The sequence below is a fragment of the Oncorhynchus keta genome, chromosome 31 (genome assembly GCF_023373465.1).
Source record: "Oncorhynchus keta strain PuntledgeMale-10-30-2019 chromosome 31, Oket_V2, whole genome shotgun sequence".
NCBI classification, from domain to species: Eukaryota; Metazoa; Chordata; class Actinopteri; order Salmoniformes; family Salmonidae; genus Oncorhynchus; species Oncorhynchus keta.
Window position 1 is genome coordinate 2,036,178 of NC_068451.1, and position 24,511 is coordinate 2,060,688.

The following is a 24,511-nucleotide window of genomic DNA, read 5'->3' on the forward strand; positions in this document are numbered from 1 at the left end:
GTTTTATGACTTTGGCAGTGGCTCAAGAAAGTAATGAGTGGGAACCATGAAATCCTGAGTATATTACGCAGGCCAGCAGAAGGTTTGCTATCTTCTATATACAGTGCTGGCCAAGTGTAGCTCATCCGAGAAGCCTGACTTCAGTGGTACATAGGTTGTAATAGGGAACACATATATTGATGCTGTATGTACAGTTGAAGTTGGAACTTACATACACTTAAGTTTGGAGCCATGAAAACTCGTTTTTCAACCACTCCACAAATTTCTTGTTAACAAACTACAGTTTTGGCAAGTCGGTTAGGACATCTACTTTGTGCATGACACAAGTCATTTTTCCAACAATTGTTTACAGACATATTATTTCACATATAATTCATTGTATCACAATTCCAGTGGGTCAGAAGTTTACATACACAAAGTTGACTGTGCCTTTAAACAGCTTGGAAAATTCCAGAAAATGATGTCATGGCTTTAGAAGCTTCTGATAGGCTAATTGACATCATTTGAGTCAATTGGAGGTGTACTTGTGGATGTATTTCAAGGCCTACCTTCAAACTCAGTGCCTCTTGGGTTGATATCATGGAAAAATCCAAAGAAATCAGCCAAGACCTCAGAAAAAAAATTGTAGACCTTCACAAGTCTGGTTCATCCTTGGGAGCAATTTACAAACGCCTGAAGGTACCACGTTCCTCTGTACAAACAATAGTACGCAAGTATAAACACCATGGGACCACGCAGCCGTCATACTGCTCAGGAAGGAAATGCGTTCTGTCTCCTAGAGATGAATGTACTTTGGTGCAAAAAGTGCATATCAATCACAGAACAACAGAAAATGACCTTGTGAAGATGCTGGAGGAAACGGGTACAAAAGTATCTATATCCACAGTGAAATGAGTCCTATATCGACAACCTGAAAGGCTGCTCAGCAAGGAAGAAGCCACTGCTCCAAAACTGCCATAAAAAAGCCAGACTACAGTTTGCACCTGCACATGGGGACAAAGACAGTACTTTTTGGAGAAATGTCCTCTGGTCTGATGAAAAAAAAAATAGAACAGTTTGGCCAAAATCACCATCGTTATGTTTGGAGGAAAAAGGGGGAGGCTTGCAAGCCGAGGAACACCATCCCTACCGTGAAGCACGAGGATGGCAACATGTTGTGGGGGTGCTTTTCTGAAGGAGGGACTGGTGCACTTCACAAAATAGATGGCATCATGAGGACAGACAATTATGTGGATATATTGAAGTGACATCTCAAGACATCAGTCAGGAAGTTAAAGCTTGGTCACAAATGGGTCTTCCAAATGGACAATGACCCCAAGCCTACTTCCAAAGTTGTGGCAAAATGGCTTAAGGACAACAAAGTCAAGGTATTGGAGTGGCCATCTCAAAGCCCTGACCTCAATCTTATAGACAATTTGTGGGCAGAAGGAGGCCTACAAACCTGACTCAGCTACACCAGCTCTGTCAGGAGGAATGGGCCAAATTTCACCCAACTTATTGTGGGAAGCTTGTGGAAGGCTCCACGAAACGTTTGACCCAAGTTAAACAATTTAAAGGCAATGCTACCAAATATGTATGTATACATCTGACCCACTGGGAATGTGATGAAAGAAATAAAAGCTGAAATAAATAATTCTCTCTACTATTATTCTGACATTTCACATTCTTAAAATAAAGTGGTGATCCTAACTGACCTAAGAATTTTTACTCGATTAAATGTCAGAAATTGTGAAAAACTGAGTTTAAATGTATTTGGCTGTATGTAAACTTCCGACTTCAAATGTATGTACTTGCTGTCTATGCTTGTGAATATGTTTGGGGAGTTTGGTTTGTTAGTGGCCAATGAGGGTTTAGGGTCAAGGAAGGCAGTATCTTGTCAGGACCATGTCTATTTGCTGACGCCCTGACCGGCTGAGTGGCCTTATAGGTGTTGTAGTAGGAGCTACTCCCTGGCCAGACCAGACTACCGTTTATTCCATTCACATCCTTCTGCCACATCAAGCGTGAACTTCAGATAAACCCCCCTGCTTCTTCATTTTCCCTGATTCTCTCTCAAGCAGTTAATTCAACAACAAAAAATTCTGCATATCCTTTATTTCATGTAAAAAACAGACCAGAGTAATAAGTACTAATTTATGTCAAATCTCAGGCAGCCCCTTGTCCCTCTGAAGCCAGCCTGACCTCATCGGGTCACCCACTGTGCTCTGCGTGCAATTAAAGCCCCCTGCCACATCAGAGCAGATTACATCAGTGACTGCTGCTGCGCGTGCCTACTGCCTAATGGGCCCTGCTAGTGCTGCATCTGTTCTATCTACCTTTCTGTTCCATAGCCCCTATTCAGATCCTCTCAGGTTGCTTGGCAGATGTCTGAATGTCGTGGCAGGTCTGGCCCAGTGTAGTGCTGAGGTTAGAGATTCCAGAGTTCTTGGCTCATGAGTTGGGTTGGGCCAGGCCGTGTGGAGTATAAAAAGCCTTGGCGATGGACAACAAAAGCAGCAGAGGTCCCATAGGTGAAGACTGATCACCCCCAGAGAACCCATACAAAGGCAAACCCGAGCAGCCGCCAACATGAGTCGCAGCCCTGAGAGGATTTCATCCTACCGACGCCACTTTGAGGACATCAGCAGCTCATCCTCCTACCAGGTTAGGGTGTCCAGCCCATCCCCAACCCTGAGAGTTAACCGCCACCAGTCAGCCAACTACTCGCCCAGTGCCGGAGCCAGCAGAATGCAGGCCCAGACCATGGGCAGAAGGACCGTCTCCACCTCACGTAACGCCCGCATGGCTGGGTAAGACGCTCACTCCACCCTGTACACCTAGTACACTAACAGCCTTTTCACACAACTAAGCCAAGCTGAGCTGTACTGAGCTGGAATGGTTCTGCCTCCACCATAGTTGCAAGGGCTATAGCAAAGATCTTTATAACTAACCCAAGATATACCACAGCCTGCTGTTTCCAATGGGAGCAAATTAATTATAGTGGACAGAACAAGCATGAGCTAGCAAGATTATACTGGTGCATTTGAGCATTTATTTCAGTTGGGGAATGCCTACTCTCTGAAGTCCCTATGTGTAATAACTCAATTGGCCCTTGCACTCCTTCGAAACAATGCCATTTTTTAGAAACTTTGGCAAAAGATAAAGTCTACCAAACGTGGTCCACTCTGTTTGTTACAGATTCTAGTTTTGGAAACAGAAAACTGTATTAAGATCAAACGTTTCATAGAGGAGAAAATGTGCAGAATGTCTGCCCAAAGTTAGAGTGTTGGGCCAGTAACAGAAAGGTTGCTGGATCGAATCCCCGAGCTGACAAGGTAAAAATCTGTCGTTCTGCCCCTGAGCAAGGCAGTTAACCCACTGTTCCCTGGGCGCCAAAGGCGTAGATGTCGATTAAGGCAGCCCCCCCCCCCCGCACCTCTCTGATTCAATGAGGTTGGGTTAAATGCGGACAACTGACTAGGTATCCCCCTTTCCCTTTCATCACCATATTTGGTAGTGAGTGGAAACGCTAACTGGATGCTACACATTTATACATCCAGTGAAATATCCGGTTCATTGTTCCATCTGTGGCTATACTCAAATGTTCAAGCCCAGTACGGCACAGTATGGTTCGGTTTGGCATAGTAGTGGGTAATGGAGGTTATATAGATACAGTTGATAAAACATAGGTAACATCTTAAATAGATAATGTGAGATTACACACTGCTGATACACCACAAGTATTCTATTTGTGAATTTACAGAAAACTACTCGTGTTACATTACCATCAAAATACATGCAATTATTACAGTACAAGATAAATTATATGTTGCTGTCAACAGTGTATGTGCCTCCCCTGCCCTTACTGCTCTTCTGAGGCTATAGATAGTGGAACCACAGACAATGTATAATCCACCACCTCCGCCTCTCTTTCACAAACCACAGTTTTAATTGTTTCTTATTGTGCAGCTTTAGCCTATTTCTAAAGGTATATTTGATGCAATTCGAAGGCATCAATTGATTAAAACTAATAGAGAAACTATTAGTTGTCAAAAAAGTAAGGCCTATGTCAATTTTCTACATAAAGCTTAGCCTACAGGCCTGGCATCTAAATAATTTACAACTCTTTATATTATTGTGAATTGTAGGTTTTAGGTATCAATAAATACACAAGTAGGTAGGTCTAAACATTGTAAGAGACTAAATTCAATACATTTCAAAAACCGCAAAATAGCAAATAGCTCATATCCATGAGAACAAAATTAATTTGATTAAAATGTATTATTTTAATTTGTAACAGCTGTGGGCCATAACAACGGGATTTATGGGTGCTGAAAAGTCAGAATTAAAAAAATATATATATATAAATGATGCTTTGTATAAAAAATGTTTTTTTAAAAGAGTGTCATATAATTAAGGACAGTATTTTGAAGGATTCAACAGATGGAATTTTAAGAGTTGCTGCCCTCTCCCTTTCTCTGTGATTGTCATTCTAATGGAATCAATAAAGAACAAAACCCTGTCCTCAAACATTTACATCAAAAGGTGCAAAGTCATAGGCAAAGGCACAAAACATCCACATCAAATAAAATATTTTTCTTGATCAAATAACAATGGAAAACAACCACTTTTTGAGAAGTATTAAATGACCATCCTTACAAACCAGTTAATGTCAATGTCCATTATTGTATTGGCTGGTCATCTTGGTGTGTACCTGTAGACTTTCCATCACCATGAAGGAAAACAATGCACAATACAGTAATTGAGTACACTGAGACATCAAGTGGTTTGTGATGATGTGGCTCATTTGGTACAGCATGTTCTTGCAATGCTAGGGTTGTGGTTTTGATTTGCACGGGGGACCAGTACAAAAAAGTAGGAATAGGTATGCACTAGGTATGCACTCACTACAGTAAGTTTCTCTGGATAAGCGTGACTAGTACAATTAATGAATGGACCATTTCAATGTTCACGTAGAAATAGGTTGCATTTGCAAAGTATTTCAAGAAACTGCAAACCATACTTTATATCAAGCAAGTATTAGGCTATCAGATTGTCAGATAATTATCAGACTCAAGTTAGAAATGCTATTAAACACTCAAATACAAATACATTTAGTATTTTTTTAATCACAGAAGTACTGGCCTTTACTAGTCCTGTATTAGCGGACGGATATAGACTTCTTCAGCGCAGCCAAAACATTTTTTTTTTTGCATCTGACATCAGAGTAGGAACAAATGTGGCACCTGGAAATTAATAAAATATTATTTGACAGGCCATCGATCAACCATGTGGCTGTGATATGACGTGCAAGTGACAATAACCTTTAAAACGTTGAATGTTTACGTTATGCCTTAGATGTTCACAGAATAACAAAGTGACGTCAGTTATCTCCAGGTCAAGCGGTGAGTGTTGAACTGTCTGTCATTTTAGCGGGAATGTGGGAACCATGGCATGTGTGGGCTATGGCAACGGGGCCCCGGTGGACCTGGACGCATCTGCTGCCGAGAACAAAGAATTCCTCAGCACGCGCAGTGGTGAGCGGCAGGAGATGGTCGTATTGAACGACAGACTTGCTGTTTACATTGAGAAGGTAAGCACTCACCAGGCGCGCACAGACTACTTCACGCAGCATATGGGGATGAACTTGTTGTTTAGTGCCTTTTCTAATTAGAGAGAGCCCACTTTCTAGTAAGCTACATCCTACACATATCTGTTCTTCAACATGCACGTGCAATTGTGTGTAGATTCTGGCCGGATACATTGCCTCAGTGCCACTGCCAATATTCTTTAACATCTGTGCGAGATTCTGCCGCCCTTAACGTAGGGGAACAATGTTTATTTGATGGAATTTGTCTGATTAGACTACGCTTGCTTGAGTGTGCCATACAGGCCTGCAGTGGAGAAACGCGCCTTCTGGCTGTGGAGACGGAGGCGCTCATTATTCCCACTTATTTGGGCAGCGAGCATATTCAAGTAGGGGGGCCCTGGCGAACTTGATGATAATTCATACCCTGCCATTGTCATTTTCTTAAAAAGGTTCGGTCCCTGGAGCAGCAGAACAAGCTGTTGGAGATGGAGATTGACGGCATCCAGAACCGGTTCGTGAAGCCGTCGGGCCTGCGCAAACTCTATGAGGATCAGCTGAGAGATCTGAAGAGGATTGCAGATCAGATGAGAAGGCAGCGGGTGAGACGGAATGGCTTAATCCACACGTCGTCACTATCCCTGTTTTTCTTGTTTACCTTGCAGAAAACAGAAATCACACACACACACACACACACACACACACACACACACACACACACACACACACACACACACACACACACACACACACACACACACACACACACACACACACACACACACACACACACACACACACACACACAGGAGGAGAGGGAGAAAGAATGGAAGAGAGTGACAATTAGAATGTGTCCAATATGGTGACACGGCTGACACAGCCTATCATTTATTATCGGCTTGTTACCTTTATACCCCAATAAAGGTTCATCTGTGTTTTGGTTTACAGGACCAAGCTTTAGCCGGTAAAGAGGCCATGGCAGGTCAACTGGAGATAACCAAAGTCAAATACGAGGAGGCAGTTGAGCTGAGAAGGCGGGTCGAGATGGAGATAGAAGCATTCCGTCCGGTGAGAGGTTGTTTAATCACTGTATAATCTTAGCCAAAATTGCCTAATACACATTAAAGTGCCATTGACGCCATTGTGTGCCGCTATGTGGTATTCAGGATGTGGACAGAGCCACCTCTCAGCGCATCGCCCTGGAGAAACAGCTCGAGCAGTTGGAGGTGGAGATTGAATTCCTTCAGAGGGTGCACAAAGAGGTAGGTCCCGTATAGCGTGCACTGATTGATTTGGACCGACCTGTACCGACTCTAGCTAATGGACGAAATGCTAAACAGTAAATCAAGGATAGTTGTAATCAGTGTTTTAAAAAATGTGGGTTAAATTCACTCTTAGGAGTTATCTTAACCCTCAAGAGAGTGATATTCTTCCTGTGTTGATAACTGGAGTTCATTGGGATGGAGTACTTTTAACTCCATTAAGAGTAACCAGAGACAGGCAGTTAAATCTATGGAGTTATCCACATATGTGGGAGGGGCCGCTGTCATATTTCCCAGCATGCTCTGTTGCAGGTAGATTTGTTTATATTGTTTCAATATGTGTTTTTCAATATGTGGAATTCAATTTAAGCAACTATGAGAGTTGGATATTTACTCCAATTAGTGTCGTTTTAACTCCAAAAATATCAACACAACACTGGTGGTGGGACCATATAAACCCCAAAATAGTATTACACTGGACTTAATTTAACCTTTTTTTCTTTCTCAGGAAATTGAAGAGCTACTGAAAATGATATATGCTGCCCATTCCTCAGCCCAGAGCGCTTATGACCTCCCCGACCTCTCAGGCGCTCTCAAACAAATCCAAGCTCAGTATGACGAAATTGCGGCAAAAAATCTACAGGTAGGCCTAGGCCTATTTATAATTAACTGGACGGTATACATACAGCAGTCATTCATTTCAAGGCGTGACCCCCAGAATATGTGTTTCATGGCCCCTAAATGTTCTAGGAAATGGATTCCTGGTATAAAAGTAAATTTGAAGACCTGAACAACAAGACGACAAAACATGTGGATATGGTTCGAAGTGTCAGGGAAGAAGTTTCTGGCGCCAAGAAGGATGTAAGTTAGGCTATTTGATTAAGATGTTCCTACATGGTTGTAAAATGTGACACATGAACTATTATTACTGAGGCTAAATCTAAATAAGAGTTGTAGCCTATGGCAATGGACATTTTTCCTCAATCAAAATGTGAATGAATAATGCATTTTTTATTGTATTTTTCCTAACCTTTTGAAGATCCTAAACAAAGAGCGTGGCCTGGAAGCTCTGAAGACCAAGAATGAGGCTCTGGAGGCACAAGTTCGTGAAGCACAGGAAAAGTACAAGAAAGAGCTGGAGGATCTTCAGGTGAGCATGTTCGATCAGTCCGGTTTACTACAGAACTCAACCATTAAATATATCTGAATTGATTGTACACAGTTCAAATCCAAGTAGGCTGCATATGTATGGTTGGTGTTGAACCTTTCATCTGTAGCCTACTAAGGTGCAAACTCAAGCTGGCTCTTTTGACGTCACAGGCAAGAATTGAGGCCCTGAAGGAGGAGCTGAAATCCACCAAGTCGAAAATCGCTCTGCACCTGCGTGAATACCAGGACCTTCTGAACATGAAGATGGCTCTGGAGATTGAGATCACAACTTACAGGTGAGGTACCACTCAGGTGGTGCCAGGTTTAGTGCAATGGATTTAGAAAGGATCATATAGAGCATGTAAATAACCTTTAGAAGAGTGAATTTGTGGTAATGTCATATTCTTGATTCTGATCCATTGATACGGCTTTTCTCTGTTTTCATAGGAAGCTGATTGAGGGTGAGGACTTGCGACTCACAACCATGGTTGGGACCATGTCCATAATGAGTAGCAGCTCAGGCTCCATGAGCACTGGGATGAGTGTGGGCATGGCTAGAGGCATTGGACCTGGAGGCAGTGATGGAGGAATGGGTGGAGCTGGAGGCTTAGGTGGAGGGATGGGTGCAGGAGGCATGGGTGCAGGAAGCCATGGCCCTGGAGGCAGGGTTGGAGCTGGAATCATGGGTGGTGGAGGAATGGGAGCTGGAGGAATTGGAGCCAAAGGCGTGGGTGCTGGAGGCGTGGGTGCTAGAGGCCTAGGAGCTGGAAGCACAGGTGCTGGAGGAATGGGTGGAGGCATGGATGGTGGAGGAATTGGTGCTATAGGCAATGGTGCTAAAGGCATGGGTGCTGGAGCCATGGGTCCTGGAGGCAATGGAGGAGGCATGGGAAATGGTGCAGGTGAATATGGGTACGGCGCCTCCATGGAGTACTCCCACGAGGACCAGGCAGTGGAGATGACGGAGAGGAGGACGGTGCTCATCAGGTAAAAGTAACCTGCACTTAAATAATAATGAGAGTAATGTAGGCTTATCATTGACCATTGTTAGGACAGAACATTGTTAGGTCAGAATGTTTAACACAATTTAACACAGTAGAAAACCTTTTCTTCACATTGTGTCTTTGTAAAGAAACTTATTCAACCAGTTCATTTTTTACTTCCCTTAGAACAGTTAAATCAGAGGATGAGACACTGGAAAGCGACACAACGGAGCAAACCTACATAATCTCTGGCGCTGCCGATGACTCGGACGAGGAATAGGCGTGAATGACCATGTAACCTTCTCTCACCCCTTAACCCCTCACGCCCCTGGAGCTTTGCACTGACGGCTCTTGTCTGGTCTCTGACCTTTGACCAAGACATGAGACCATGAATGACCCTGCAACCTAGTCAAGTAGTACCCTTTTGGCTCTTGTGATGTGCCTTTGAACCACATATTCAGAACCTCTGTGTGCATTACACAGCTACTCAACAAGCAGCGAATAAAGCTCTCAGCAATCAATTCCTGTTGTGTCTGCTGTTTCATTCATTACATGATGTCTAGTTTGGTTTAGTTATTAGGCTACATAATGCTTTTGTGCACGATGAATCATAGGAAATGTTATCCTGAAACACATTTCCATATAAGCTTTTGTGACATCCCCCTAAGGCACAATGAAAACCACAATCAATATGGTACCGTGGAGAGGTTAAATTACACACATTCCATGTTACACAAATTCACACTCGTTCTCCCACTCACATTGAATATATGAGGTGGTCGTTGCGCTGCACACTAGGCCTACAGGTTGTATGAGCGTGTGGAGCGGTAGGGTGCAATAGAGCAAAAAGAGAGTGAAGGAGAGGTAACGTGAGGAATGAGTAAAGAAAGAGAGTCACCTGAGGGGTCCTTCACCCTTGACATCCTCTCGAGGGGCCATCATACAGCTTCGGTCTTGCAGCGAAGCGAAGGCACACAGGCGTCCCCATGTCCCCATTCCATCCATATCCACACCTTTTCTATCTACCACTGATCGGGAGCGATTGGGTCTCGTCAGCACATGCCAAACACAGTCTGTGTCCCATGATGGAGAGGACCAACAGCACAGTGGACACGAGGCAGATCGGAGCATCTAAAGGTCACGCAACACCAATCCACGCAAATACAGCACAACTGAGATTAGAATACCGGTTGTACTATATCAGAATAGTATCATGATTCTAGTCATATATGCGAATGCACCTGCGCTCTTGTGTTATTGAATTGAATTGTAGCGTCAGTGGATCTGGGAGACCTCACTCACCTAGTTGTGTTCAAGATAAACTGAGACTCTGGCTGGTTGGCTACAGGCAGGGAGTGTTTTGACATTGCCATTCCTCAAAACCTATAAAATATAAATGTGGGAGTGAAGGAAAATAAACACTTGCTGCTGTTTGTGGATAATAAGGAGTATTTTGCCATGAATTTAGGTCAATTTGTATTTAATACAAAAGAGAAATCTAATTCAAATGTTGAAGATTTTTGAGAAGTTGAAAAGGTTTTCAGGCCTATGGGTATAGAAGAAAATCTATAATATATGGTGTTTACCTCTCAATGCATCTCTCTCATTCTGTTTCTCTAAAGAAAAATATACATTAAAATATACCAATTATCTGAAGAGAAAGGCCTGTGGTAGCTGAGTTCGATACTCAGCTTTGTTCTCTCGATGTGATTTTATTTTACACTCAACTTTGTTCTCTCGATGTGTATTTTATTACGTCGTTTGTGACTGTAGTGACTTGTGATCATGAACGAAAATATGTAGCATTTTTGGATCATTTAGGGGAGGGTCTAATTGTATTTATATTGTTGTAAATACAATTTCAGAGTTGGGGGTATGTTACTTAATATGTAGCCAAGCGCAAAGAAAAACCTGCTGGGTCTACAGTAAGATGCAAATGCATTTGTAAAATACGAATGTAGGATATGTGTAGGCTATGGGTTCTAATCCATCTCAAATCATTTTAATGCAGCAATTATCAGGATGATGCAGGATCATGCACGAGATAATGTAGGCATATATCGAATTAATCAATAGCCGCCTATGTCCCTGGGTCATCATTTCCACAAGCTCATCCCATCGAAACACAGGCGCAATTAATATCCAGTATACAGGACTCTCACTCTCTTGTTGTTTCTATGTTGAAGCGAACAGAAGATTATTTGAACCCAGAACTGTCAATCCCGCGCTCTAATGAGGAAGAGCCAGACAGACGTTCTCTCGATTTTGATTGGCCTTGATTCATGTCATCAGATTCTATTTTGTTCGCTACTTCATGTGCATCCAACCTAAAGGAGACTCGGATCTTGTAGGACGACTTGCGAAATAGAAAAACAGCGAACAATAGCCTTCATCAAAATGACGGGATGCAGTGTATTATCAATATAATTAAGACATAAGAAGGAGCCAGAGGCCTGCGAGTGACCTCTGCGTCGAGATGCGTTGATGTGGCGCAGGCACAAACCGGAGCGAGCCATGGTTCTGTCAAGCACATTCCATCGTCTGCTCAAAATCAAACATATTAAACAGGCAGAATATATATTGAACAAAAATATAAACTCAACGTGTATAGTGTTGGTCCCATGTTTTATGAGCTGAAATAAAATATGTTCCATATGCACAAAAAGCTTATTTCTCAAAAATGTTGTGCACAAATATGTGTACATCCCTGTTAGTGAGCATTTCTCGTTTGCCAAGATAATCCATCCACCTGATAGGTGTGGCATATTAAGAAGCTGATCATTACACAGGTCCACCTTGTGCTTGGGACAATAAAAGGCCACTCTAAAATGTGCACGATGCCACAGATGCCTCAACATTTGAGGGAGTGTGCTTGGCATGCTGACTGTAGGAATGTCCACCAGAGTTTTTGCCAGAGAATTGAATGTTCATTTCTCTACCATAAGCCAACGTCGTTTTAGAGAATTTGGCAGTACATACAACCCGCCTCACAACCACAGATCACGTGTATAAAATAATAATTTGTTCTCAACTGACTTGCCTAGTTAAATAAAGGTAAAATTAGAATAAAAAAATAAATATGGCGACGTGTGGGAGAGCGTTTGATGATGTCAAAGGCGGTGGGAATATGGTATGGGCAGGCATAAACTACTGACAATGAACACAATTGCATTGTGTCGATGGCAATTTGAATGCACAGAGATACCCTGACGAGATCCTGACGCCCAATGTCGTGCCATTCATCCATCTCCATCACCTCATATGTTTCACCATGATAATGCACGGCCGCATGGTGCAAGGATCTGAACACAATTCCTCGAAGCTGAAAATGTCCCAGTTCTTCCATGGCCTGCATACCCACCAGGCAGGTCACCCATTGAGCACGTTTGAGATGCTCTGGATTGACGTTTAAGACAACCTGTTCCAGTGCCCGCCAATATGCAGCAACTTCGCACAGCTATTGAAGAGGAATTTGACAACATTCCACAGGCAATAATCAACAATCTGATCAACTCTATGCGAAGGAGCTGTGCAGCACTGCATGAGGCAAATGGTGGGCACACCAGATACTGACTGGTTTTCTGATCCATGCCCCTACATTTCTTAAGGTTTCTGTGACCATACAGATGTATATCTGTATTCCCATTCATGTGAAATACCTAGATTAAGGACTAATGAATTTATTTAAATGGACTGATTTCCTTTATATGAACTGTAACTCAGTAAAATATTTTACATTGTTGCATGTTGCTTTCATAGCTTTGTTCAGTATAAATATCATAAAATAAATATTAGTCCACTAACAACCAGTTAGTTATTGTGTAGAACGGCAATGAAAACGTAGACTAAATCTAGTCAATTGAAGTAGCTTATACTTATGCAAAGTTCCTGCACTAATTTTGTTAAAAGGCCTATAAATCATGCTATTGGAATAAAGTCCCCCGAATTTGACCGGCTTTGAGCATGTCTGAAAAATAGACTAATAAAAGCAAAAGCACTTTGACATTTATCGAATTTCTCTGAAGTAGACAAAATACTTGAGTATCCTAAAAATAGGCCTTGTTACATCCCTTATATTGATTGACACGTGCATGTTCAATTGAAATATATAATATTCCATGTAGGCCTAATGCATTTAATAGGGAAAAGGTCAGCTATATTGACGTTTATCAGTTGTTACTTGTAGTTGTTACTCGAGCAAGGAAGATCGTCCTCATTGTGAAGGAAAAATAAAGATCCCACTTATATTTGTGTAAATACTCATAATTCTCCCCAAATGATGCCTTAACAATTGACTTCATGGATTTTTCTATTGATTAAATAATTTAGGCTATAAGCTTGACACACAACATTAAAACGGTTGTTAATAGTCCTGTACGATAAATTAAGAAATGAATGTCAGTCAAATCAATCAAATGTAGGCCTATGCAAACTAAACTAACAATTAGACCTATGAGAATATAATAATAACATATAATATCTGTAGGCTACTGAAATGCACGTTCCTTGTTGATTAACAATTCCAAGAATATATGATATTATTTTCACTTCCTCTATACCTTCATTGAGATCCTTTAGTATTTCCGCAATAAGAAAATCTTGAAAATATATACATGGAAACATTTTATTTTCCTAATATCATTTGTGGTGATCTTTTTTTAAATGAGCAGACAGTAGCAAGTGAGTGCAACTTTTTTTGATGAATGTGTTTTAGTCCTACCTTTGATAAGCAGCCAATGACTAATTAAAATGATTTACATATAGTGCGTATGAGAAGCCAGAAGGCTAAAACACACATACACATCATGCATCCAGCGAAAAACGTGCATACGCGACGCGACATAGGCTATTCCACACAAAACATTTAAAAAATGCCATAATATTTCATAATTATTGCCTAAACATAAAGCTCGGAGTGCGCTGGAAGGACAAGCGTTTGACTTCTTTGAAACCTGCGAATTTCTGTCACTTTTTGATTGTTTTAAGTGCCTTAATCCCAATTAGGGGTGGCTGACACGCCGCGCTATTCATCTCGAACGCTCCCTGAATACATTTGCCTAGGAATGAACTTCACAAATAGAGCTCGCGCTTAAATGCGCTCAACAGCAGAGAAAATCGAATAGAGTGACAGTTTCATTCTGAGGCGGTCGAGTGAGAAAAGGTATGAATTTATAAGGTACACCGAAACAAATGTTCAATTCAAACAACTTTACACCCCATTATCCGGGTCTCCTCAACCGAGACAAGTGAGTTAAAGTCAGGGAAATGTGGTTCAAAACCCGGCGAAAACTTATTTGAGGATTTTCAATGCTGAAATGGACCAGCCCTCCTCTAAAAAGGGAGCGTTTTAAAATTAGAGCACGCATGAACAGCGTCGAATCAGTTGCCACTTATTTCGCCACTCTTTAATGCGATGTTGAATATTAGTCTGGGTTCAAATCCGAGTCCGTATGTCCCGCATCACCTATCTGCAAAGCAACTGGTCCACCCTTTGTGCAGCATACATTTTCCACGTTTTAGATGGAAAAGCACATTTAAATAAAGCCTGTGGAATTTCCTAAAAGTGAAAAACATCATCATGGTAATATTGTCATTAAAATGGATAGGCTATGTCTGAAGTGTGAAATTATTAAAGGAAAATACGTTGCTCTCATTCTTTAAAGCATGCTCTTTATGAAAATGCACTTGTTCCCCCAGTGGACCTGGCTATAGTCCATGCCAGTGGTGTCCTGCCCATAGGTGCCACAGGGGCACGTGCCCCCTCAGATTTGTCCTGTTTAAACAATACAAATAAATTACCAGTCAAAAGTCTGGACACAACTACTCATTCAAGGGTTTTTCTTTATTTTTACTATTTCTACTACATTGCAAATTAATAGTAAAGATATCAAAACTATAAAATAACACATATGGAATCATGTAGTAACCAAAGAGGTGTTAAACAAATCAAAATATATTTTAGATTATTCAAAGTAGCCACCCTTTGCCTTGATGATAGCTTTGCACACTCTTGGCATTCTCTTAACCAGCTTCGCCTGGAATGCTTTTCCAACAGTCGTGAAGGAGTTCCCACATATGCTGAGCACTTGTTGGATGCTTTTCCTTCACTCTGCGGTCCAACTCATCCCAAATCATCTGAAGTTGGTTGAGGTCAGGTGATTGTGGAGGAAAAGTACCAGAATGACATGATATTTCACAAAATGTCATTATGTCAGTTAGCCGAACATGGGGCCAATAATGTGACACTGATGATGGTATGAAGTATGAAACTTCGTCTTTGCACTTCATCACACTGAACATGCTAAAGTAAAAGCAATAAGCATCAAAGAGACAATCTAAATGAAGGTTAAGTAAGAAAATATAATAATCATTGTGCATAAGATGCAATGCTACCCCCTCTACCCAACACATGATTATACATGGGAAAAATTTACCTACCAGGCTAAGTATAAATGGAACAATGATTTGGTTATTTGAAAAGGCCTGAACTAAGTTTATGGTCTACTTATTTTTCCAGGGAGTCAGGTGGGACTGAAATGGTATTGTAACCGGTCCAGAAGAATGTGTGTTGAACCCTTGGCACTCTCGGGTAGTTAAGGAGCATGAATTGAGTTCCCTGGTGGGGCATTGGTCCCCGTAACTGCGCTGTTTTACACACTGGTTGTCCCTCTACATTCATGGCTCATTAAGGGCCAACCTGTTAAATCAAAACCCCACATTACCATGGGATTGTAAAATTGAAGTGCTGGCACTCTAATCTGAAGTTCCCGGGCAAAGCGAAATAGGCCAACTCCTATAAAAACGTCTTCCTCCGCTCAAGTTCCAATTATTCAGTGGTCGTTATTTGAAATCATTAAAGAGATGCGAAATTCGTTAAGAGAGTAAGGTTTTGTGGAATATTGTGATTGACTCCGCAATACTGTTCTCGAATAAAGCTGAGACCATGTAATTAATGTGTCGTTTAAAAAGAGGAGGACAATGCCGGCTGTCAAGGTATTTCATTTCATTTCATTTTCCATCTCATTTGTTTCGAACACTGCTTTCACTTCTGACACCTCGCCTTTGACTGTTCACTCTGCTTCAGTGCGCGCATTGGAATGGGATTCACCCTTACTTTTCGAGAGTTAGCAAACAGAAAGGAAATGTCTCCCGTTCCCCCTCTGAGAATAATTAATTTCACTTTGAGAACTTCGACGTTGAGCCACAGGATGCGAGTGAGAATCGGCCCGACTGGTGTGAGAGATTTGGAGGCCGGACCCGTTATTCCCGGGTGGATGGGAACCAGTCACAAATGGCAACATTAATAAATAACCCTCCGCACAGCCGGACTTTGCATACGCCTATTGATGAAATTGTTCGCGTGTCGTTCACGCTCGTTGACTCGTGAAGCTGGGAGAAGAGAAGCCTTACAGAATGGAGCAGTGGGATACCGTTACGTGGCTAGAGAGAGACCCCATCTCCACCCCCCTCGATTATGGCGCAGTGTCATCCCAGAGTCGCCAGGGCAGAGGTTAGCAGGACATGTTCATGGCCTGAATTTATCGCCCACAGGTTATTGTTCTCACTATCTTGCCCTCTGTTGAGACTTCCACGACAGATGATCAAGGGATCAATCGCAGTTTTAAAACCTGCGGTGAAAAAGCGACTGGAGGTTTATTTAACTTTTTTTGAGATTACATAACTTGACTTTGTGATATTAAGTAGGCCCTAACAATAATAGGCCTATAAATGTCGTCTATGGAATTTAGACTGTACAAAATACTGAGTAGGCCTATACTCAGCCTCGTGTACTAGTATTTCATAATATAGGCATGCCTATTGTAGTGAAGTTTTCCCACGTAAAACAATGAAAGTTCATTCAGAGGATTTGAGCATCCAATAGCCAGTAAATCTACTACAAATAGTAGCCTAAGAAAAACACAGCATAAATAAATGGTTTATTGTCTAAATGTATTGATTCGTATTTGAATGTATCAATACAAAGAAAATTAAATGGAAGTTTATAACAAACATATACATTATGATATAATAATGTAAAATATAAAATATGCTCTTAAAATATCAGGGCTCACTTGAAAAAGAGATTACCAGTCTCAACGTAATTTCCCTGCTAAAATAAAGGATGAATAAAAAAAAACTTTAAAAAACATCTTAAAATAAGATTTATTTGAAATAAATAATTGGATGAAATTTAAATGATCAAACTCAAAAATGTTGCCGCTTAAAGTTACAGTTATGAAGGTCTGTGTTGTGCCATGTCACATCTAAATTAAAACGTCTGGAGTGAATTCGTGACAAGAAAACCCACAAGTGTGAAATGATAAGATGGTGGTTATTTTGAAAGCTGTTGCTATTTTTCTGGTGGTTCTGGTACCTGCCCGATCTCAACCCGGCACACGCCGGGAGTCAATAGAAGTTAACAAGTCTTCCAAGCATTCCTGCTCCTTTTGTTAAACAATGCAGCCAAACGGAGATAATAAAGTGCTTTGAAGTATATAAACCCAAAATAACGCAGCCAAGTAGATTTAAAGTAGTGACTGATTTCCAAAAACGGGTTTGTAAAGGAACAATAAAAAGGGGAGAATTTATGGAGAAATTATACAGTGGATTTGTCAGTTAAAATATCGGAGCTGTCTGGGGTACAAAGCCACATGCTGAGGATTAATGGTAGCTCCAGACCTTTGATTCTGCACTCTTTTTTCTTTGCCCTTGACAAATTGGATTTTGGGGATGGGAAGGTCGCCTGGCCCATTGTCTGATGGCGGTTTTGCAGCAATTCATTATGTGCAAAAGGGTGAGGGAAAGTCTCCATGTGACCATCTCAGCCCGTTTTCTCCCCACAGCTGCCGAAAGAGGCAAACTCTCTCACACCGCGCGCATACTGCTCGTCCTTGCGCGTTAATGTGTCGAGGGGGTACCTTGCTGCTCCATTAGAAAAGCCGGATCACATACGCCACCGCATCACTTTGCGGGCGGAGATTGGCCTGTCCTCATCTCTCTGACTCCTTCTTGTCTCAATCAGTCACTGCGTGGTCTTCATGGTTCTCAAACCACTGAACGCAGAGCCAGCCATGCAAGCAACTCGGGCATCCACTATCAGTGTGTTTGCAGACTGCAGCATCCCGGCCGGCCTGCGGATAGGACCGGTGCAGGGTATCTTCAAACTAGGGAAATACGTTACTGATCGCAAAGAGGTGGTAACCAAGAAAAAGGTAAGCACAGTTTTATTATGGCAGGAAATAGGATTTATTCATAATGATTTCTATCTGCAAAAATTCATTTTTTTTTACAATTCTACTTTTTGTAGGATGATTTTTGCAGGCTTCAGAATTGAATTATAAACTAACGGGAGAAAAAATGTTATTCTCCTATTTTAATGACAAATCATTCCATTATCATCATTATCACCTTTAGGCCTATATTAATACTCATATTATTATTTATGTATAAGACTGATATGAATAATGGATGCATTTCGAAAACATTATTTTCTTTATATAGGACCTACATTTAATTATCAGGGCAGGTAAAGGAGACACAGTGATCTTTAAAAAAACAAAACATTTTTGAACCAGACCTGTCATAGTTCATTGGGCCTTCGGTTATTAATTGGTTCGTGCTGTCAGGTTGGAAATAATTGAGTAATATTAGTGGGACGACTTGTCACTCTGTGCCTTTACTTAACCGCCCTAATAGGGCGACCTGGGGTGTTATGTGAGATTTCATTTCCTCGCCCACTTTAAATTTCACAGGCTAGTAGGCAAGTTATTCAAATGACCAATTTAATTTTAATGCACTCCGGCCATGGAAAGATGCTACATCATAGAACACAGCCTCGAGTTATAAAATAACAAAAGAAAGACTAAAATATAGCCTATAGAAATATATTGAACATATAAAATAACATTATTGCAACATATCGTTATTAATACAATATGGAACTATCAGAAATGGCTGCTATTTCTGTTTTAATGTAATGTTTTTTCATTGATTTAACATAATTGTTTTATACAGGCTAATTGTTTATTGGTGAATTTATGGTCCTTAACAAACCAATAGATAAGTACCCTACATTATAACTGCATTTTAAGATAGGAAAAGGCCTACACCCTGCTGTCGTAGTTTGTGATTGATGCGGCTAAATGCATCGCCCTGGGCTTCATGTGATGCATCAGGTGCAATCTCCGTGTCAAATGTCACGCTTCATTCATTAATTTGCTTGAACAGTTTAGAAACCCTTTGACACTTCTCAAATTCGTTTCCCATATCAACTCAATTATGTGTCATTCTCCCTGGTAAATTATCACCGCTGGTTAACATCGCGGATAAAGACGCATTAAACGCATTGGCACACCTCAAGGTAAGCCTGTCATTTAGCCATTGGGCATAATTACAATCATATTTACAAACAATTAATTCAATATTTAATAAACCAATATTTCTAAAACGAAATCATTGAATATGTACATGTGCTAAGCCTATACGAAAAGAAGCACCAAGTTTGTTTAGTGCTCCAATTGCAGTCAAGCGTGACGTCGCAATGTCAAATATGCAACTCTGTTTATAATATAATAATAATATATGCCATTTAGCAGACGCTTTTATCCAAAGCGACTTACAGTCATGTGTGCATACATTCTACGTATGGGTGGTCCCGGGAATTGAACCCACTACCCTGGCGTTACAAGCGCCATGCTCTACCAACTGAGCTACAGAAGGATTTTTTATGATTTATTCATAAACTATTATAAGCTGCGGCTGCCTGACTTTTAGTGAGCTGTGATTTTATCGCATGTTAGACCTTATTAGCATAATTTCTAACGTTGAACCATCCATGTTGTGGATCTAGATTCGGCTGCTGAGGGGGGAAATCGTGGATGAATCAGGTTGCCATGTGCCAGATTGGATTGGGTGTATCCGGGCAGCCAGAAACAGTCAAGAACAGAACTTGGAGGCTGTCTCAGATCTACCTGGTGGGCAGGTCAGTACTGTGTTTAATTTAAAATGCATAAAGCTGAAGTCATTTGATTTAAAAAAAAAACTCAAGCTGAAACAGTTAGTTCCATTTATCTAACGTTGCCCTTTTACGTTAGATTTTCTATCGTGTGCTGACGGAGATCCCAGCAGGCGAGGAGCTGAGTGTGTGGTACTCCAACACTCTGGCCCAGTGGTACGACATCCCTACCACTGCCACTCCAACACACGACGAGAAAGGTAAGAAAACTGTAGAATGACCCTGTAATATAACCATACAAAACGATGAGAAAAGTAGCCAAAAATAGATAATGGATATTTGTTTGCAGGCTGGTTCAACACGCTTATGCACGATCGAAATCCACATATATCATTATGTGGTATTGTCCAAACAAAAGTTTGAATAGAAATGGATTAGGCTACAGTATAGGCCTGATGAGGCTGCTTACTGGCATTGACATTTTGTGAGTTCCATCATTGCACAGTTAAGTGACTGTCCAAACCTTGGCGTCCAGCTAGAAAAATCCATTTCTGTGGAAGGGTTGTAAAAGTCCTATATTTTCACGGTCGACAAACGTGCACCCCCAGAGCATTCATTTCGATTCCGGGGTCATTTGATGGTTTTATTTACATTACAAGTTAAATGGTCTTGTTAACTGAATATGCTTTATAGGCTTGTCAAATTAAAGCCTAATCATATGATCACCAGCAAAATAATCCGGTTTTAATCCGAATACACCTAACGGATACCGCCTACTCAGGAAAATACAATAACTGTGTTTAGATTCAATTATAATGCCTAGACTATATTAGAGTAGCTGCTGCTTATTCAACAGCTAATTGGGATTCTAATAAAATACCAAATACCAATACCGATCTATTACTGCACTCTTAGAAAAAAAAAGGTTCTGGATAGAACGAAAAAGGGTTCTATGGTTGTTGCATTTATGGTACCCCTTAAGGGATTCTATATAGAACCTTTAGGGGTGCCAATAATGAACCCTATTTGGTTCTATCTATAATATGTTTGTGTGTCTAATTACTCTGTCTGAGAAAAATTAGGCATGAGAAATGGAGGGCCTGGCAATCATTTTCAAGATATAGCCGACCAAAATTATATTCGACTGTTAAACTAATTACAGTGACAGGCACACGGAATAAACCCGCAATTTAAAAACAGAGATAGGCGTGTTTTATTAACAACTTCAAAGCAGACGATAGTAATTCATGGGGGACAGAGGTTAACAAATGTCATCGCCTCATTAATATTCATGTTTTTCAAAAGAAAATTAATTCAAAAAAGGTACTTTACGGTAAATTAGCTGGCTACATAAGGTATTGTTATCTAATGAATGCTAACTTTTATGTGGGATGTATATTGCCCTGATTTGTGGCGAAGCACTTTCTTTCTGCTGCTCTCTGGCCAATACACGGTGCGCTCCTTGTCCTATTATTTGACGTTAACAGATGGGCCAGCCTTATTGTCTATGGCGATTCGCGATTTCAAGCAACAGCTGCTGTCACTTCTACGGGAAAGAGCACAGAGAAAGTCCCCCTATCCAACGTATTGGTTTCGGAGCGACAGATTGGACGGGGGCGTTTGCTCTTTTGATGGCGATGATAAACAACAGCCCTATAAGGATTACAAAATCATTACATCTATATAATTGACCTCCTATTGTTCAACTTGTGTCATTGCTCACTTTGATGAGGTGGATAGGGTTAATATACTCTGCCGCCTATTCAAAACCCGAATTCGAAACGTGTAGATTCATCTCAATGGATTTATCCAAAACATTTAAATAGGAAACGGAAAAGATTTGCATGTGGCACAAAATAACAGTACAGTTTGAGGTTACTCTAATAGGCCACTGGGAGCGTCTGCAGATGGAACATCTACTCTCACAAAGAAATATATAGAAATGTGTAGTAACACCAATGTTCAAGATTGAACGTGCTTTATTGACAGAAGTGGGGAGAATAACGAATATCGAGACCCATCGACATTAACATCGTGTCTCTCTGCTTCTCTACAGGTGAAGAACGCTACATTTGCTGGTACTGCTGGAGAATATTTAAATATCCCAACACACTCAAGGCCCACGTCCATTTCCACTGCGCTCTGAGCAACGGGCGGGGCTTTGTGAACAGCGAGCAGGCCAGGAGCACAGACAGCTTCAGCAGGTCACCCAAATCCGGGGACATTCCCAACACATCGGCCTCGCCCAGGAACGGCCACAACACCTCCATCTCAGACTCTGTCAGACGGACCGTGTCTTCCTCACCCTTCCTCAACAAAGCGGGGGTAGCAAAGAAACCAAGCTCTGAGGAGCAGGACAGAGCACTTGACATGAGCGTTACCTCAGCCAGAAACCACGGACATCTCATGGGCCTTGGCGCAACGTCTTCAATGTTGAGCAACATGGGGTTCCACCCAGGCGTGCGCTCTGCATTCAAGCCAATGGGCCAATCCAAGGTCCCCGCGGCTGACGTCTACAGAGAGGAAACTAATGGGAAGCATAATGGACTAGGCTTCAGCAAACTCCTGGGGAACATGAAATCGACGCGAGCCTTGAATGAACCTTTAACCGGAAGTCATCCCTCCAAGTGCGTCCATCCATTAGATTCCACATCTCCCGTGGTCCCGTGCGCAAACGCCATCAGGGGTTTTCCGTTAATACCTAATTTCGATGAGACATCGGCTTTCAAGCACGTGGAGAGCCGGATGCACTCTGGACTGTCCCCCTCGCGTTACTCTCAGATGTCCTCTGGATTCCAAATTGAGAGGTTTTCTCTGCCTCAGTTCGATGGCGTCAAGCCATATAATGGAGATTGCAATATCCCCCTCATGCCATTCACCGTGTACAATGGCGAGCTGCTTTATAGTTCACCCTACTACCCACTGAAATTCCATTTTAGCAATCTCCTAAAATACCCGGAGTCTATGTCCTACTTTGGCGCACCTGCACTCAACCAAGACCTCGGTTCAATAACCAACATTGACAGGGAGATAGCCATGCACACTCAACAGTTGTCTGAAATAGCCGTCGAAAAGAACCGAGTCAGACTCGACTCTATGCCCACTGCTAACACAGGCTCAGGGAAGCCCAAAAAGGGACACTTATGTCTTTACTGTGGTAAACTGTACTCTCGGAAATACGGACTCAAGATCCACATGAGAACTCACACAGGGTACAAACCACTGAAGTGCAAAGTTTGTTTTCGGCCCTTCGGTGACCCCAGCAACCTGAATAAGCACATCCGTCTGCACGCGGAGGGGAACACCCCGTACAGGTGCGAGTTCTGTGGCAAGGTACTGGTGCGCCGGAGGGATTTGGAGCGTCATGTCAAATCAAGGCACCCTGGACAAACAATAAAAAAAGCTGAGGACAAAACCGAGGGCATATTCGAGGATCAAGAGCAAAAGAGCGACAATGACAGCGACGTAGATGTATGCTTCACCGATGATCAGAGCGACCAAGAATCCAGTAAAATAGATGATTAATTGAGATTTTGACACAAATAGGAGCTATGGCAAAGACGGCACAATGTTTTGTGAAATGGTTACAGGTTACCTGTACAGATTTCCGTGTAATTTATGTTTCCCCCAAGGAACGAAAGTTATTTATGTATGTTTTAAAGCTATTGAAAATGTAATTGTTTTTTTATATAAAAAAAATCAGATTAGGACTAGACAAGTTTCAAATGACAGCCTTTTATTTTACAACAATGTCTATTCGTTTCAGATGGAACAAAGTATAGGCATTATGATTTCAGAATTGTATAATATCACAGCTGATGATAATGCATTTCTTTTTTATATGCTAATTGGTAGCCAATATGTTCCCCAAATAGAGGTCGGCTGCACTTTAAAACAGTTATGAACAATTCATTATCAAGCCATGTAGGTCAAGTGTTTAAACACTGAATATCACACTTACTGATATTTTTTTTTATTCATTTGAAGTACAATAACTTAAATGTTGCACTTTCTTGCGAGGGCATTTAATTGTTTTAGGACAAAGGTGTGAAGGACAGCAAATATTTATAGCAGTTAGTACCAAACCATTATTTGAGGATCTTGTTTATAGTAGAAAATAACATCTGATTTAAAAAGCATAATGTACAAATGTAAGAATATGATATTTCACTGTTCAGTGAAAAAGTGTTGTACGTTTGTTCATAAGTGATATTGTATATTGACAATATTTCCCTCTTGTTCACTGAGTTGTTCCTTTTTAATAAATGTAATTTAAAACTTTGAAATTGTTTGTAACTTGCTTGATTCAAATATATAGTCTACTCTAAAGCCTACTTGTTTATTAGGCTAACTAATGCACATAAACACAATTCCCCTCACTTTTAACTGCCATGGTTAGTGCACTAATGAATAATTTCCACCTGTAGGCCTACATTGTAGACAGAGTTATCATCAGGATGTTAGTCACTATATTTCCTGTTCTTGTTTTTCAAATGGGGTGACCTCTGAATTCCTCTGAGGACGCAATCGCACCCAGACGAAACGCTTGGCTGTGCGTATTACAGTAAACCTGCAATACATCTCACCACTGTAGGGC

The 24,511-nt window shown here is 41.3% G+C and overlaps 2 protein-coding genes across 3 annotated transcripts; both read left to right on the forward strand.

Annotated features, from left to right (window-relative positions):
* The first annotated feature begins 894 nt into the window (after positions 1 to 894).
* On the forward strand, positions 895 to 9,481 carry LOC118364105 (glial fibrillary acidic protein-like). 2 transcript variants are annotated; one of them, XM_035745340.2, is made up of 11 exons: positions 895 to 2,789; positions 5,413 to 5,572; positions 6,019 to 6,168; positions 6,515 to 6,634; positions 6,733 to 6,828; positions 7,337 to 7,471; positions 7,579 to 7,689; positions 7,868 to 7,978; positions 8,149 to 8,273; positions 8,425 to 8,964; positions 9,152 to 9,469. In XM_035745340.2, exons 1-11 carry the CDS (start codon positions 2,569 to 2,571, stop codon positions 9,153 to 9,155), a joined length of 1,773 nt encoding a protein of 590 aa, XP_035601233.1. In that variant the 5' UTR covers positions 895 to 2,568; the 3' UTR covers positions 9,156 to 9,469. The 2 variants fall into 2 exon arrangements, with proteins under 2 accessions (XP_035601233.1, XP_035601232.1); XM_035745339.2 differs by having other exon boundaries at positions 898 to 2,789; positions 9,147 to 9,481.
* Positions 9,482 to 17,939: 8,458 nt separating this feature from the next.
* On the forward strand, positions 17,940 to 24,200 carry LOC118364107 (PR domain zinc finger protein 13-like). The gene is made up of 4 exons (XM_035745341.2): positions 17,940 to 18,172; positions 19,810 to 19,941; positions 20,054 to 20,174; positions 21,971 to 24,200. The coding sequence occupies exons 1-4, from the start codon at positions 17,999 to 18,001 to the stop codon at positions 23,437 to 23,439; spliced, it is 1,896 nt and encodes a 631-aa protein (XP_035601234.1). The 5' UTR covers positions 17,940 to 17,998; the 3' UTR covers positions 23,440 to 24,200.
* Positions 24,201 to 24,511: the final 311 nt, after the last annotated feature.

Bases quoted from the DNA above. Each gene is read 5' to 3' on its own strand.
- LOC118364107 (XM_035745341.2), top strand. From the start codon at position 17,999: ATGGTTCTCAAACCACTGAACGCAGAGCCAGCCATGCAAGCAACTCGG. The intron at 18,173-19,809 runs GTAAGCACAGTT...TTGTGGATCTAG, and splicing joins AGGTGGTAACCAAGAAAAAG to ATTCGGCTGCTGAGGGGGGA. The intron at 19,942-20,053 runs GTCAGTACTGTG...CTTTTACGTTAG, and splicing joins CAGATCTACCTGGTGGGCAG to ATTTTCTATCGTGTGCTGAC.
- LOC118364105 (XM_035745339.2), top strand. From the start codon at position 2,569: ATGAGTCGCAGCCCTGAGAGGATTTCATCCTACCGACGCCACTTTGAG. The intron at 5,573-6,018 runs GTAAGCACTCAC...TTTCTTAAAAAG, and splicing joins TTGCTGTTTACATTGAGAAG to GTTCGGTCCCTGGAGCAGCA. The intron at 6,829-7,336 runs GTAGGTCCCGTA...TTTCTTTCTCAG, and splicing joins TTCAGAGGGTGCACAAAGAG to GAAATTGAAGAGCTACTGAA.